The following is a 15,083-nucleotide window of genomic DNA, read 5'->3' as shown; positions in this document are numbered from 1 at the left end:
GCGACTAGCTTTATTGCCAAACGACTAGCCACAGCAAAACCCGCCGCTGGATTACCCCAACAGTAGCTAGTCACGTCCAAAATGGGTCGATCGAGTCAAAAGAAGGAGACCAAGAAATCTGGTCCGAAAGGGAAAAAAGCCCGGGCCAAGGCCAAGCTCGAGCGTCAATGGGGCGAAGTCGATCAACAGAGTCCGGCAGAGGGAGGATCAAAAGGAGCGAGTATTCGTAGAGGAGATCGGGTCGATACCAAGACGAAACATCGTCGCGTTCAAGCGGATAAGGACGGTGAGTCCGTGAATGCCACCACTAGCAACCAAAGGGGAACGAAGACGACCAAGACGCGAGAACGACGAGAGAGGCAACCGTATTCCGGTAGCGACTCTAGCGACGACGATATACCTGGCGAAACGGCGTGTCAGACGTTTTTGGCGAAGATTCGTCGGGATCATAAACATCGACGGGTTATCGGTAGCAGTAATGGTCAACAAGAAAAAAAGCAAGAGCCTGAATGGTCATTGCAATCGCACGTCGATGATCTCGACAACGACAGCGACGAATTTGAAACTTCCATAAAAACCAACATCGAGACGTCTGTCTCCTCGAAGACGACGAAGCTAATTCCAGAGGTCCAAACGAGAGACGAACGAGAGGACGTCGAGGACGAAACAGTAGAGGAAGCTTCACAGTCAGTCAGAAACATGGAATACTATTTTTCCAATCGATTCGCTATTCCTTCAAGCGACGATACGTCTTCACCTTCCGCCAAAACACTATCCCCCGCGACACTGGAGATGGTGCCTCTCCCGGCCCAACTAGAAAATATGGAACTACAAATTTCAACCGGTTGGCCGGAAACCTTCTGGGGCACGGTCAGTACGTCACCGTCGCCCAAAAATGAATCTCCATCTCCGCGACTGACTGATTGGAAAAAATGGGGCGATGTTCTGCGATCCAGTATGCGTCCCCTTCTAAAGCAAAAGTCGGATACTATTCCAAAAAATTCGTCGTGGTCTTTGTCCGCCGTTTTGGATCCCTTGGTATTTTCGTATCACGATACATTGTTGGCGTATCCTCACAGGGATTCATATCAGCGCCAGAGCATTGAGCGTACTCTAGCGCTGCACGCTCTACAGCACGTACTGCAATCACGCGCTACAATTTATCAACACAATCAACGTATTCAGGCTTTGGAAGACCAAGAAGACGAGCAACAAAAAGTCTCTGACAATGATAACGATGAGGAAGAAGAATCGTGGCGTGATCAAGGATTTACCCGACCAACGGTGTTGATTCTCCTACCTACCCGAAGTACGTGTCATGATTTTGTCAAGACACTCCTGTCTCTACTACAGCAGGATCAGCCTCAGCAGCCGAATTCCAGGGATGACGATGCTCGAGACCGGTTTGATCAAGAATATGGTCCCTTGCAAGTGGACGATGCCGACATGGACGAGAATGCCCGTGTATATCGCCAGAAGGCTATTCAAAGTAAGGGCTCGGATTGGCACGAATTATTTGGAGAGACTGCAAACGATGACGACGACTTCAAACTCGGGTTATCCCTTCACCCCAAACGCAGAAACAAAAAGAGCGTCACGGAATCTACGTGTGATATCAAGCTCTATTCCGATTTCTACAAGAGCGATATTATCGTGGCATCGCCGCTAGGACTGAAAATATCTGTCACACCGGAGTCGATTTCGGAAACTTCAGACAACGACGCAGATTTCCTTTCCAGCATCGAGATGTGCATTGTGCACCGCTCCGACGTGCTGTTGATGCAAAATTGGGATCATGTGATGGATTTGCTGCCATTGCTGAACCAGCAGCCAAAAAAGACCAACGATACGGATTTCTCGCGCGTACGACCGTACCTTCTAGCCGGACAGGCTGCACAATGGCGACAACTCATCATGACAAGCCAATTTTTGGATCCCTTGATTTTGTCTACATTCAAGCGTTTCTCCGAGAATCGACAGGGTCAAGTCCGTATTCGCCGCAAGACACCCGCGGAAGAAGCCAATGTCACCAGTGTACTGTTGCCCGTTCGTCAAGTTTTTCAGCGTGTGTCCTGCAGCACCATAGCGAATCAAGGAGCCGATCGTGTACGCTATTTTGTCGACAGCGTACTCCCTCAGATTCAAAGGCACAAGCAGCATCACACCATGATTTTCATTCCGTCTTATTTTGACTTTATATCGCTCCGCAACATCTTGTTGAAGAAGGAAGTTGAATTCGTATCCGTGACCGAGTACGCCCGGACTAGCGAAGTGAGCCGGGGTCGGGCTCGTTTCCTGCAGGGCCGCAAACCGATCATGCTGTACACGGGTCGAGCACATTACTTTTTGCGGCACCAGATCAAGGGAATCCGACACCTAATTTTTCTAGGTGTACCGGAAGAGGCATCTTTCTACGCGGACCACGTGAATCTTCTCAATGAAGGGTTGGAGAAGAGGGACGATATAATTATGGATGACGGATTGGCAAGTTGTTTGGTGTTGTACACCAAGTATGACTCGTACGCTTTGGAACGGATAGTTGGAACGGCCAACTGTAGTCGTATGGTAAGGGGAGAAAAGTCGAGCTTTATCTTCGCCTCGTAAGGATAGCCGGCACTCGAGGAAAGTGTTTCCTGTTGTCACTTTGGAATGACATACTTGAATGGTCTACAGTAGGAACAAATGTGTTCACCTAGGGAGGGCGTCTTTTTTATTCCAGATGAAAGGGTAAAGCCATCTCCTTCCAATTTCGACAGCAAGGGTCCATGGCATAAAATTTGAACCATCTTTCCTTCGCTTAAAATGAGAGCAAGTAGTAGTCCAGAGCGTACAAATAGGAATGGTTTTTCAATGATCCAGAAGGTGTAGGGAGAAGTGAGTTTCGTATTCATGTTCTCCCTAGCGTCGTCACAGCGCTGCGTCTGCCCGTCCTCCGTTCTACGGCACAGCGAAATCGTACAATGACCACAACACGTCACACGACACTCCATTCCGCGTGGATTGGGACTGCCGCGGTCTGCGCTCCTTCTTTGGATCCATCGCGACTAGCTTCGCCATGGGCCGACTTCCAGTAGATGTCTCTCGCCCCGTTCAACTCTTGGAAAGCCAGCTAGTTGTCCACATCATCGCACACTACACTTCCTAATACCTTTCCAACTTCACTCATTGATTCACTGGGATTATCACTGTTGCTGTCTTACATCTATTTTGTTACGTTCGTAGAGTAGACGCTATCTAACATTGAGAGTGATTCTTTTTTATTCCTATCTATCGTTCCATCATCAACATCCCTCTCCGTTGTTTCGTTCTCAAAGCAGTCATGAAATTCCTCAAGATCACGGTAGCGTCTCTTTTGGTGAGCTCGGCGTCGGCTTTTTCGCCCAAGACTTTTGGCGTTACTCCCAAGAAGACTGCCACACCTACCGTCGTTACGAGCAACCCAGCCTCGCATCCAGCCTTGTGGAGACCTCCGATGCAGATGGTAGCAGGCGGCGCCGAGAAAGCCTACGGTGAAGAATACTACGATGGTATGTGTATGATCGTGGGAATATACGAGAGACGTGCGATAGGCCTTCGGACTGGACAGACTCTAGTCTGGTCTATAGAACCAGGCTGACGAAAAGAGACATCCACGGCATGAAGTCTTACCCCTTTTTTTGTTCTCTGCTATAGGCGTTCGTATCGGACCTCCTCCGGATCTTCCGTCTCTTTTGTTGCATAATCGCATCGTCTACATCGGCATGCCTCTCGTTCCCGCAGTAACTGAGTTGGTGATTGCGGAGTTATTGTACCTCAACTACGAATCCACCACGGAACCCATTACGATGTACATTAATTCCAGCGGCACGTCGACGGCGAACGGTCAAGCGGTGGGCTTCGAAACGGAGGCCTTCGCCATTGCCGACGTCATGAAGTACGTGCGACCTCCGGTGCACACGGTAGCGTTGGGACAGGCCTTTGGAGCGGCCGCCATGTTGTTGAGTCAGGGCAAGCGCGGGTCGCGCTTCGCGTTGCCGAACGCAACCATCCTTCTCAATCAGCCCAAATCGCAGGCGCGTGGACAAGCGTCCGATATCGCCATTAAAGCCCGGGAAGTTGCGCACAACCGGCGTACCACCTGTGAACTGATCGCGTCAGCGTGTGGCAAGCCCGTGGAAACTGTTATGGAAGACTGCTCCAGGGTCAAGTACTTGCAGCCGCACGAAGCGGTCGAGTACGGTCTGATTGATGCCGTGGTGGAAAACGAAGCCCTGGCGGTGAAGCCGTCCTTCATGTCACGAATTTAATTACCGGAGTACGGAATGGGCGTACACTGGAGTATACAAAGTAATACGTATTGACGATTCTTCTACGATTGTTTTAACGACTCGAATAGCGTGACATTAAAATTACAATCGAGTCCAAGCGTTTACCAAACAGTAAATTGGCTTCCCTGCTTGTGTGTGTGAATACAACAGGCGATCTCCATCGATTGGTAGCACCTAATCATAAATTTTTACGAGAAAATGCTCTTTCAAAGAATAATATTAGGCTTACACAATCATCTTGGGCTTGCCGGAAGCATCGAATTCAAAAAAGAAACCTTCCGAACGAGCGACAGCGTTGAGCTTGGTGATCATTTGTTCACGAGCGGCGGCCGCTTCGGCCTTTTCGTCAACCGTCGACTTGGCCTTGGCCCGGAAAAACTTGAGATAAGCATCCTTGACGGGATCCGACTTGTCCGCCGCTCCTTTGAGCGTCGCAATAGCACCTTGCAGAGAACTCTTCTTGAGCTCCTTGGACGTGGCAAAGTCGGCCTTGACGGCGTCTGTGGCTTCCAGCATGAGCGCAGCCTTGGCCTTTTCGGTCATGTTGGCTTCTTCCGTCGCCATCAGGGACAGCAATTTTTCAATCTGGCTCTTGAATTCGTACTGTGGCTTGATTTTTCCAACTTCGTTCAACTTTTGGTACGTTTGAATCTTGAGGGCCTTGATGTCTTCGGCATCTTGGACAATTTGAGACTGAGCCTTGACGTCGTTGATCTTGAATTCCAGTGCGGCAATATCTTCGTCTTCCACAGCGTTGTGCTCGGCGAGGATACGCTTGCCATCTTGCTCCAGGGCTTCGTAAATGACACCACCGAACTGCTTGTACACAATCAAGGAAAACGCCATCATACAGGCCGCTAGCTGGGTTTCTTCGTTGACTATGTACCACTCGTATTTCAGTACGGGTACTGCTAGTGCGATACCGAGCGGGATGCTGTAGGATGGATCCCAAAAGCCCTTCTTTTCTTCCACGGGTGCGGGAGTCGCCTTGGCATCTTCCTCACGCTTGGCACTGGCGTGGAATTCCACACGAGGAACTGCACATCCCGGAAGGCTGCGAGGAAAACGAGAGGGAATACAACAATTGCAGTAAGTCAATAGCGATTCCAAAGCTTGGTGGATCCACTACCGGAATGTTTCGGGGGGTACAACTGCTTGGGTTCAGGAATATGTACGAAATCGTCCGTCTACGTACGTATCGATAGTAGGATCTCTACACAGTTGATACGTTCAAAACACTACAGACTCTGGCCATTGTCGTTTACTCGGATTTTTCGTTTCCTACACCTTCAGATATACGTACCCTCTAGACGAAGAGGAAGACAACTTTTGGGCTGTTCGCCGCGCCGCGGAAGAAGTCACTGCACGGAACATGGTCGACACGTTTCCAGTCGCTCTATTCCGTTGTGCTTGACGGGGTGTTTTTTGTTCGCGTGCTGCTGTCGTTTTCCCCGGGGGAGTCCAGTCGTCGGCAAGCGGCGATCTTCGATGACGACATTCCGACGTGAGCCATTTCGATTCGAATTGGTCAATTTGAACCCGGATGTGGAAAGCGGCCTGTGGACAGACTCGTGTTAAGAAGTGCTGCAGCCTAACTCTCGTAGTGTTTACCTCTTACCTCCGTACTTCGTAGAGGCAGCCCCCATAGTGATCCTTGGCCGCAACGAACACTCCCGTCTTACTCTTTCCACCGGAGCTCGATCAAGTACCTTTGCTTTATCCTGCTGAGAAACTGTAGTAAAGGGGCAACGTAGATTTCAACTTGTTAATCCACAAAATCAACCATGGTGTCCAAGAAAGCGGTACGTCAATGACTCCGGAGGTCGGCACAGTTAATTTGCCCGCCCGAGATGGTAGTCTTTGATGAACCCAATCGATGGTCGGTGTAGACGGCTGGGGTGCCTTGTATGATTCAAGTGAACAAAAGCAGCTTTAAGGCTCATTGATGTAGATTCTCCTGCATCAAGGACGTTATTTGCTGGCGACGATAGGACGTGAAGGCTGGTAATCCCGGTCCGTTGCGTTCGAGTCTTTCCTTTATGAATCATATATGTTGGTATCTCCCAGTCGCCTTCCCGATTGTATTTCAATAACTATATTGGCCGTGAACTTCAGTCACTACCATTCCGGGCGGGAGGAGATGAAATCATGTTCTCCCAGGTTCAGCACTAACAAAAAACTTTTTTCCCTCCCTGTCTTTCCGCAACGAGCGTAGAAGAAGCAACAAGACTCAATGAACAGTCGTCTCAAGCTGGTCATGAAGTCCGGTAAGGCCATGCTCGGGTACAAGGCCTCCGTCAAGGCTCTGCGCAAGGGGAAGGCTAAAATGGTCCTTGTCGCCTCGAACTGTCCGCATTTGCGTAAATCGGAAGTCGAGTATTTGGCCATGTTGGCCAAGACACAGGTACATCACTACGCCGGCGACAACACGGCCATGGGAACCGCTTGCGGAAAATTCTTCAACTGCTCCGTTCTTTCCATCACCGATGCCGGTGACTCGGACATCCTGACAAGTGGAACCAAGGAGTAAAGTAAACCTAGTTCCGTTGATAAATGCGTATTCTTCGTGCGGAAGCTCGTCTCGTTCATCCTATTGCGCTGGTTGCTCTTCCAACATCCTCGATAGTAGGAGTATTTTAACATACACTCGCCTGTAAAGTCGGTCTGGTCCAATGGTAAAGCAGAATACAAGATTTTTACAGAACGCTTATTGTACTTTGTTAATGTGGTCCAAAAAAACGCGTGCTGGTCAATGCAGCCCCCAGCCGACGGTGTCAAAGTTCTCTAGAGGCGCCGGTGAGGAAATGTAAGAACGGTCAGCACCAATACCGTATTCCAATCCACATTGACAGAATACCAACGGTAGTTTTCAATCGGTACTATTGTCCCTAGCTGCAACCCATTTCTAGTATAGGGATTCCCCGTCATTTCTCTCTCTTGCCCCTGCACGAATCGGATGCAGCCTAGGCCACTCGTCTGCGGTGAGCCGGCTTGCTGAGACCCATTTCAATGGCGGATTGTTCGGCATCGATTACGTTGGCACTACTACTGCTCCCGATCGAGCTGTCACCCATAAGGTCACTCCCGTGGTCTCTTTCGCCGGCTTTCTTTTGCCGCTCCAGAATCTAAAAAACACAAACGAGTCAGAGTGGATAAGAATGATAGTCGAGGCAATCTAACTACCGCTAGAATGGACACGACTGGGTGCGTCGGCAAGGCCCATACGACCCTTTTGATTTTGCTTACCAGATTGAGCTCTCGTTTAATATTGTGCGTAATGCCCGCAATCATGACAAAACTCAAGCAAATACCGGACAAAATGAGAGTTTGATTTTCTTCGATGGATTTGAATTCGTTGGCGGTCGAATGTTGTTGTTCCTGTTGTTGTGCCGTGACGCTACCGTCCAACTGCGTTTGCGATGGTTGCCCGAGCAAGGCCCCAGTACTAGCCCCGATAAAGGCGTAGAGTAGCATGAGTGGGAGGGAGGCAATTTTGGCCAAGACAAAGCTGGACAAGGCCATGGAAGTGGTGCCACACATGTATGAGACGGGACCGAGTGGTAGAATGGGAGTCAAGTAAAGCATGGCCATGATCCGGAGGCCGTGTTCGGCAGCGGCTGAGAACAAAAAAAAGGGGGGGAAGCACCGGGTTGAGTGTGGACCAGTAGACACGTGGATGGTGTCATTACAATACAGGACACGGAAAAAAAACAGAAGAAATATCACAACGAGACGTACCGGCATCAATAGCGTCAAAGAGTGGATATTTGCGAATCCAGGTGCGTACTTGGTCTCGCATGAGGTATCGTCCGAGGAGAAAGCAAACGACGGCGCCGAGTGCGGATCCAGCCATGGATACTGCTGTAGCAATGGTCAAGCCCAGTCTCCATCCGTAGGCTCCCTTATAGACGTACCCGCATCCCAGAGTGAGGGGCGTCCCGATGGGTACCATGAAAACAACGGCCACGGCAATGACAACGAGAAAGGCGAGCAAACCCCGGATGGGATGATCCTGTACCCACAATAGGAAGGTTTCACTGAAATCCGGTTTGATCCAGCGGCGTTCCGGAGGCGTCAAGACGGCGTCCCAAATGACGAGCGCCAGAAGTGAGAGCATGACGATCGAGACGACTTTTTTGCCGTTGCAAGAAGAGACGATTCCACCCCGGTTCGACATGGAACGAGTTAGAGACGGGGAAGCCTTATTGTACGAGGAATGGGCTTTAGTGCGTTGGTTTAGATTGTGTTTGGTCGAGACATTTCCAGTCGTACTGCTTGTGGATGTACCGGTGGTGGTGTTGGCGGCGGCGAGAGAGGACGAGAGGGACATTGCCGAGACAGGATTGGATTCTTCCAGGGGCAGAAATGGAGGTGTGAAGGAACCGTTTTCGTCTGCGTCGTCGTTTATTTCGTCACTGTTGCGTCGATTCTTCATAATCGGTGTTACGGTGTGCTTTCTCTCCGTTTTCCCTGTGGATTGTGTGGAAACAATCGGCACGTATCTGTAATTGCAGCGACGCGATGCCGTACAGAAGCTACTGTATTTACTGTTAGAACGCTTCGATACGTCGATTGTCGATAGTCTCCGTCTACACCCTCGCTCGTTCTCGGGTCCGCTTCTTGCGTTAATCACAAAGTTGAGGACTTTGACAAGCCCCAAAGAATACGGGTACTCCGGATTGGTTGGAACAATCCGCGTTCACAGTCAATGGACTCGCTTTTTCGGGAGCTCCCGCATCCTATTCGGTCATTTCGGCCTCTCCTGGTTTTGGCGTCGTCGACACGGCCCACCGGTACTCGACGCACCGGTACTCATCAGGGCGTACGACGGTACCATCATCGTTGAGAGCAGGGGAAAGGAAGGAATGATGCGACTTTGCGCGTGAGTGAAATCTCCATACGTGACTGATTGTTTCAAGCTGCGAGCGATTCCGTATCAGATTTGCCTACGGGATCTACATTTTCTGCCTCCTTGTGTAACAGCAAAAAACACCTTGCACAGTCATTGCTAACAGTACAATCACAGCAAGTCTCTTTGAGCACATCGAGAACCGAATGGGATTCCGTACAAGATTCTCCAACATAGGACTATCTGTACAAGCTGTTTGACAGTATTGGTGTTGCATTGCAATATTGACTGGCTCATCTAGGACAGTGCAAGATAGATCCAAATAGTCCTAGTCAATGGACACCTACATCCTTTACATTCCAATCACACATGTTTGAAGTATATATTCTAGATAATTCAATCTAGATTACAGATAATGGAGAGCCAGCGGCTTGAAAAATCCCGTGCATCTCTAGTAGTCAACAAGTTGAGCGCAGAACAATGAGATTTGATTTCCAAATCCCTATTGAAAATGATTGAACTAGCTGGGTATTTGAGAAATCAATTTCGGGAAACTAACAGAGTCAAGCACAACAAAAAAAGAAAAAGATGGATTCTTTGCAGTGAAGCAGGAAAGAATCTACCTGTTCGCCTCGCTTGATTGCCAGTTTCTTCAAAACAGACAGTGTGCCTTTCGCCCCCAAAATTGCCATAGGTTACCAAATTGCACAGGAATTGCATCCTTTCGGCCACTCCATGCTTGAGGATAAACGAGGCCCATTCTATTGTTCACCTTTTGGTTTACGTAGATCCCCAGCAGTAAAGTTGCTGATATAGTGCTCAAAACGAAAACGGGATTTGAGGTCTGGATGCGTAAAATTGTGAGAGTCGATTTTGCTGTTCCGACCAGGTACAATGGCTGTATACGGTCGTACGCTTGTAGCATTTCCGAGCAGGCCAGCCCAAAGAAAATAAGTAGACCAAGCCGTGCCAACCATCTCCTTTTGCGTATGCATCAAAAAGCAAAAGTCTGCCACCCCGGACCGTGGCTCTACAACTCGAGCCCGAATCTTCCGCTTCTCAAATGCGCCCACAATCATTTGGGTTCGGAAGTCATTGGGGTAGCGAGAGATTATTGCTACTTTGTCGCCCGGATTCAGATGCGCAAACAGCTCGTTCGCCACTTGCTCCGGAGCAAGCTCTTCATATCCAGGTTGCTTTCGTAGTCCAGACCTTTCCTTTACAAAGTTGCGAAAATGCTAGCACAGCAAAACAAAGAAAAGTCAGTGACGGAAACGCCAAAATCTGCACATATCTGATTGGCAATAGCTACCTACAAAGACAGATTCATCCGGGTCGGGTACATCAACGCAGCAGCTTTTGTCAAATCGGTATATTCTTCGAATATCGTCATAGTACTTGTCCACTATGAGGTCTCTGCAACTCATTTGCTTAGTGGTCAGAAAAGGTATGTTGATACGGCTCTTTTCTCCCCCAATGTGGATGTGGCTCTTCGCGTAGAGACTCAAAAAGGACTGGATTGTTTTGTCGTATGGCACTTCGCTCCTGATATCAACAACTCTTTCAGCCGTACCATTGCTTTGTTGATGAGATTGACTCAGAACACTCAGTTCTTTGCTTATATCCCGAGTATTTCCGGCCCCAAAATTAAAGTCTCTCAAGTACGGAAAACATCGAGTAACATCCGCGTGAGCACCAACCCATTTGGGATGCTGTTGATGTCTCAGCACAATTGTAGGATTCACACCATACTCCCGCTCCAGCCACCACACCAGTCCAAAAGCCTTGGCAATAAATCCGAGATAGTTTGCCAATTCTCCGTTGAGTTGGACAAGAATGCTCGGTGCGCCATTGTCAAAGCTGGAAGCGTTACTCCATATTGGTTTCCGAAATTCGATACCGGCATTGGTGACCAGAGTGCTTTCCCTGAGGCTACTTTCACGGACTGCAGCCTTGGTCTTTGATTCTAATACGTAGACATCATCAGGTTTTGCCTTTGGCAATGAGTTGTTGCTGTCAGCACCGGTCCCGTGGACCGAAAGTGAATGAACGCTTTCTGCTATGTCTTTGAGTTCGGTATCGAAGACTTGGAGATTCTGGACAGTACCCAAAGAGGTAAGGGCTCTTACAAAGCAAAACAAGGCAACGCAGACTGTGGTGGCGAAGAAGCTGTTTTTTGTCCCGGTCGACATCATGGAGCATTGCAAATTTCGGAGAGCAGTGTACAAACGGAAAGCGGACTGTGCATACCTGACAGTGAATATAAGAAAGATTCGAGAAGATTTTTACCAGAGTCACGCGCTAAAAAAAATGAAATACTGTAATTTGTGTGTGTCCGTGATTGCATTCATAGTCATTCTTATTACCTAGTGTTACATATTAATAAATTTTGGTGATGGCAGCGTAGAGACTTTTCATATGTATACGAATTCATGTTTCGTCATACGCGAATAACTCTTATTTATGACTTAAGCGACGGATAAACCCAACCAAGAAACCCTGGCGTCGCAGTACATTAATCAAGGTCAAATATATGAAGGGAGCCTTAATCAAGAAGGGTTCACGAAAGTAGCATTTATATTTCATATTAGGATAACAAGAATCTCTCTACACAGAATTACGTGAGATTGGCAAGAACTCCAATTCTAACAATGGATCTCACAACATTCATTTTCATACGTCAAGTCCCATGGATTTACTGTTAGTATGGTTTCCAATGAGCAGGAAACAGTATGGATTATACACGCAATTAAACTATAATCTAGCGATTGAATGCACTCGAACGTTAGATTGTTGTAAGCGCCCTAGTAAGTGGTGCAATACTACTGCTAAGACAACCATTGTGGGTTAATTGTGCAGAGCAGTAACGGAGAACTTCGCTTCCTGTAAGAGAGTCTATAGATCGCTTACAATTAGTCGCAAACGTTTCGCTAACTATAATCCCTAGCAGCTTTTCTACGATAGCGGACTGTGCTAACCCAATTCCAAAGTACCGAACTGCCGACTAGATATGAGGAGGTACCAACCCCGACTCAGCATATGTTCCTCTCGCCCAACCCTGATCGATCGATGGGGTTGCACCAGGTCCGACTCACAGTCAGCGTCAGCCGCACCGTTCCGTTGGTGGACATTCCTTGTCTCGCTACTGTAAATAGCGCCTCCGTTGTCCAAGGCACCGGCATATTTGGGTCCATCTCCTGCCAAGACTATTCCGTAGAGTGTGTCTACGTGTAGGTGTGAGTGCAGGTGTTACAGCTACAGCTACAGTTCTACTGGTCTACCCGAATCCCACCAAGGCCCTTGCTGCACAGTCGTCTTCGTCGGGCACCAGTATGTCTTCGGCAGCCGTCGCTGGCACGTTTAGGAAATCTCCGCAGTGGCGGTGGGCCGTGGCGGGTTGGGGCCTCTTCGTAGCGGAGAACACGCTCTTGTCGGAGAATCGCACCTATCTCATCCAACAACTCGGTGGAGAAGAGCAATACCATATGGCGTACGGACTCTGTTCCACCGCCGCCACGGCCTCGATCGCCTACGGCTACTACGTCCTGACGCGCGGTGCGCACGCCGAAGCGCACGGCTCGGTCCACCCGGCAGCCTTTCGGGGCACCGTCCCTCCGATCCCACGTCTCGTGGCGTCCTGGACGTTGCTCTCTCTCGGTCTCGTCATGGCGTCGCAAGCCTTGCCCAAATTACAAATACCGGTCGCTCTGGTGGACGCCCCTCCTCCCGAGAGCACCGACCGCACGACTGTGGATACTACTAGGGTTACGACTGCGACTACTCCGATTGCCGGAACACCGACACCCACCGCGGCTGCACCGTCCCGCTCGTACCGATTTCAAATACGGTGTCCGTTCGATTTTACGGACCAGTCGCACCACAAAGCTGACGGCGCGGCCGTGGTGGGTTTGGATCGCGTTTCCCGACACCCTGGTCTCTGGAGTTTCGCGGCAATCGGTCTCGGCGTGGCCGGTCTCCAACGCAGTGTCCCTCTGGCCCTTTGGTGGACCGGTCCCGCCGCCGTGGCCTGGATTGGGGGCGCGCACCAAGACAGTCGCTTTCGGCGGGGATTGGGTGGACACTACGATCCCGTCTACGCGTCGCAAACGTCCAATCTACCCATGGTCGCGTTGCTCACGGGACAGCAAGGGAATGTGACGGAAAGTCTCACTAAACTGCTCGGTAGTGAATTGAAACTTTTAAACGCGCTCGGTGCCACCGCCGCGGCTGCCGTCTTTGTCCTTAGTCGCGGACGCCGAAGGGTATAGCCCGTCACACCGGTTCTAATCGTACCCAAACACTCGCAGAAATAAATAAGGCTGTACACCGTACGGTTTCCAACTATTTTCCAAAAAGTTCGAGTTACTTCATTATATCAAATTTACTCTTTCTCGAAGCACAGTACTAGTTCACAGAACCAAAAAATAGGACAGAGGTGGGCGGGATCGCTCCGTGGCTACGACGCGCAGGCGAACAATGGCCGTGGACGACACACCACGGCGCTAACTTCCTCCCATACGCATCGACATTTCACTCTTGCGAGATGCGTCAATGATATCCACCACTTCCTGATCCGAAATACGATTGATTTCATCTCGTAGCACCACCGAAACGTCGTCCATTGTGGGTCGCTTTTGCAGCTGGCCGTTCCACGCCGACTGCAAGATTTTCGTTATACCCTGCGGCCAGCTGGAATCGCACTTGGGGCGGGATCCACCGAGCACCACCTTTTTCCGGAGCATCGCCATGGTGAAGCCTTCGAACGGCATGGCCATTTCCAGTATTTGCCACGTCAAAATAGCGAACGAATAAACGTCGACGGAATTGTTGTACGGTTTTTCGAGCGCCACTTCCGGGGCCATGTACCGGGGACTACCCGTATCACCCGTCATTTTGTACGTGCCATCGGCAGATGTGGATATGCTGCGATCGTACTCCCGGGCTAGTCCAAAATCAAAAATTTTCACGTCGCCGCGTACGTCAAAACCAATATTGTCCGGTTTCAAATCGCGGTAAATGATGCTGCCGGGGTAGCCACGCAAAGCAAGCTGTGAGTAAGATGCTTGGTACAAAACAAATGCAAGAATCACACAAACCCGTCGCCAATTAACCGTGCCCTAGTCCGTGTCAACGGTTTCCGACTTACTTGAGATCATGCAGATACTTGAGTGCAGAGGCCAAATCGTAGGCCACCGTGCACCTTTCGCACCAAAAGGCCAATTCCTTTTTCCCGCCGCGATCCAAGAGTTTCTTAATGCCCTTGAATCTGGCCGCCTTCCATTTATGCAGTCGTGTGGACAGAATATCGTACAACTTGTCCAAGACGACAAAGAAGCGGGCGGTATAGGGCGTCCCGCTCGCGACGGCGCGCATTTTGATAATGTTGGGATGTCGGACGACGGCAAGGAAGCGCGACTCCACCGCCAGATCGACCACGGCGTTAATAAAGGTTTGCGCGTCGTTGCGGGACGAGTCCTGCACACATTTGATGGCGTACCGGCAATCCTTGCCCTGACGAACGCAGTAGGTTTGCATAAAGCCACGATCCTGCGTAATGTTGTGTATACGGTGTTCGTCGTCAAAGCCAAAGTCTTCACTACGCTCACTGCCCACGCCGCTGGCTTGAGGTTTTCCGGCGACGTCCCATAGTTTAATTCGCACCACCTCGCTGACGACGCAAAATCCTCCACGGCCCAAGACTTTACCGATCGTCAGTTCTAATTTGAAACGATAGACGGATAAGCGAAGCTGAAGGTTGAAATGAAAGGTTCCCGGTTGCACACTCGAAGGCTACGTACCCGATTGGTCAAACTTGGGGATGCGCTTCTCTGCTTCCACGTCGAGGACAATAGAATCTTTGGTTTTCTTGAGTACCACGTTTTTGGCTGTGTTGAGCAAGTGTGCTTCGGTATGGCCATCGATCATGG

At 49.8% G+C, this 15,083-nt stretch overlaps 8 protein-coding genes across 8 annotated transcripts; 4 read left to right on the top strand and 4 right to left on the bottom strand.

The window, feature by feature from the left end:
* Nucleotides 1–1,113: 1,113 nt before the first annotated feature.
* PHATR_10544 (predicted protein) lies at nucleotides 1,114–2,604 on the top strand (the record flags this gene model as incomplete). Its single annotated transcript, XM_002186263.1, has 1 exon — nucleotides 1,114–2,604. A coding segment is annotated over one exon (1,491 nt), but the record flags the coding sequence as incomplete, so codon positions are not given.
* Nucleotides 2,605–3,686: 1,082 nt separating this feature from the next.
* Nucleotides 3,687–4,286, top strand: PHATR_10593 (predicted protein; the record flags this gene model as incomplete). The annotated part of the gene is made up of 1 exon (XM_002186262.1): nucleotides 3,687–4,286. A coding segment is annotated over one exon (600 nt), but the record flags the coding sequence as incomplete, so codon positions are not given.
* Nucleotides 4,287–4,492: 206 nt separating this feature from the next.
* Nucleotides 4,493–5,953, bottom strand: PHATR_43841 (predicted protein; the record flags this gene model as incomplete). Its single annotated transcript, XM_002185978.1, has 3 exons — nucleotides 4,493–5,361; nucleotides 5,611–5,875; nucleotides 5,926–5,953. The coding sequence occupies 3 exons, from the start codon at nucleotides 5,951–5,953 to the stop codon at nucleotides 4,533–4,535; spliced, it is 1,122 nt and encodes a 373-aa protein (XP_002186014.1). The 3' UTR covers nucleotides 4,493–4,532.
* A 49-nt stretch (nucleotides 5,954–6,002) lies between these two features.
* On the top strand, nucleotides 6,003–6,948 carry PHATR_43840 (predicted protein). Its single transcript, XM_002186261.1, has 2 exons — nucleotides 6,003–6,109; nucleotides 6,523–6,948. Exons 1-2 carry the CDS (start codon nucleotides 6,092–6,094, stop codon nucleotides 6,835–6,837), a joined length of 333 nt encoding a protein of 110 aa, XP_002186297.1. The 5' UTR covers nucleotides 6,003–6,091; the 3' UTR covers nucleotides 6,838–6,948.
* Nucleotides 6,949–7,270: 322 nt separating this feature from the next.
* Nucleotides 7,271–8,838, bottom strand: PHATR_43839 (predicted protein; the record flags this gene model as incomplete). Its single annotated transcript, XM_002185977.1, has 3 exons — nucleotides 8,046–8,838; nucleotides 7,554–7,924; nucleotides 7,271–7,432 (listed from the first exon to the last, which is right to left on the bottom strand). The coding sequence occupies exons 1-3, from the start codon at nucleotides 8,740–8,742 to the stop codon at nucleotides 7,271–7,273; spliced, it is 1,230 nt and encodes a 409-aa protein (XP_002186013.1). The 5' UTR covers nucleotides 8,743–8,838.
* Nucleotides 8,839–9,917: 1,079 nt separating this feature from the next.
* On the bottom strand, nucleotides 9,918–11,348 carry PHATR_33153 (predicted protein; the record flags this gene model as incomplete). Its single annotated transcript, XM_002185976.1, has 2 exons — nucleotides 9,918–10,373; nucleotides 10,473–11,348. The coding sequence occupies 2 exons, from the start codon at nucleotides 11,346–11,348 to the stop codon at nucleotides 9,918–9,920; spliced, it is 1,332 nt and encodes a 443-aa protein (XP_002186012.1).
* Nucleotides 11,349–12,354: 1,006 nt separating this feature from the next.
* On the top strand, nucleotides 12,355–13,528 carry PHATR_43838 (predicted protein). Its single transcript, XM_002186260.1, has one exon. It carries the CDS (start codon nucleotides 12,489–12,491, stop codon nucleotides 13,422–13,424), a length of 936 nt encoding a protein of 311 aa, XP_002186296.1. The 5' UTR covers nucleotides 12,355–12,488; the 3' UTR covers nucleotides 13,425–13,528.
* A 382-nt stretch (nucleotides 13,529–13,910) lies between these two features.
* PHATR_7088 (predicted protein) lies at nucleotides 13,911–14,346 on the bottom strand (the record flags this gene model as incomplete). The annotated part of the gene is made up of 2 exons (XM_002185975.1): nucleotides 13,911–14,178; nucleotides 14,303–14,346. Coding segments are annotated over 2 exons (312 nt in total), but the record flags the coding sequence as incomplete, so codon positions are not given.
* Nucleotides 14,347–15,083: the final 737 nt, after the last annotated feature.

The sequence above is a fragment of the Phaeodactylum tricornutum genome, chromosome 3, assembly GCF_000150955.2.
Source record: "Phaeodactylum tricornutum CCAP 1055/1 chromosome 3, complete sequence".
Taxonomy (NCBI): Eukaryota; Bacillariophyta; class Bacillariophyceae; order Surirellales; family Neidiaceae; genus Phaeodactylum; species Phaeodactylum tricornutum.
This window is presented reverse-complemented; position numbering and strand designations above follow the sequence as displayed.

Excerpts from the sequence above, each read along its gene's own strand:
- PHATR_43838 (XM_002186260.1), top strand. The coding sequence starts at position 12,489 with ATGTCTTCGGCAGCCGTCGCTGGCACGTTTAGGAAATCTCCGCAGTGG.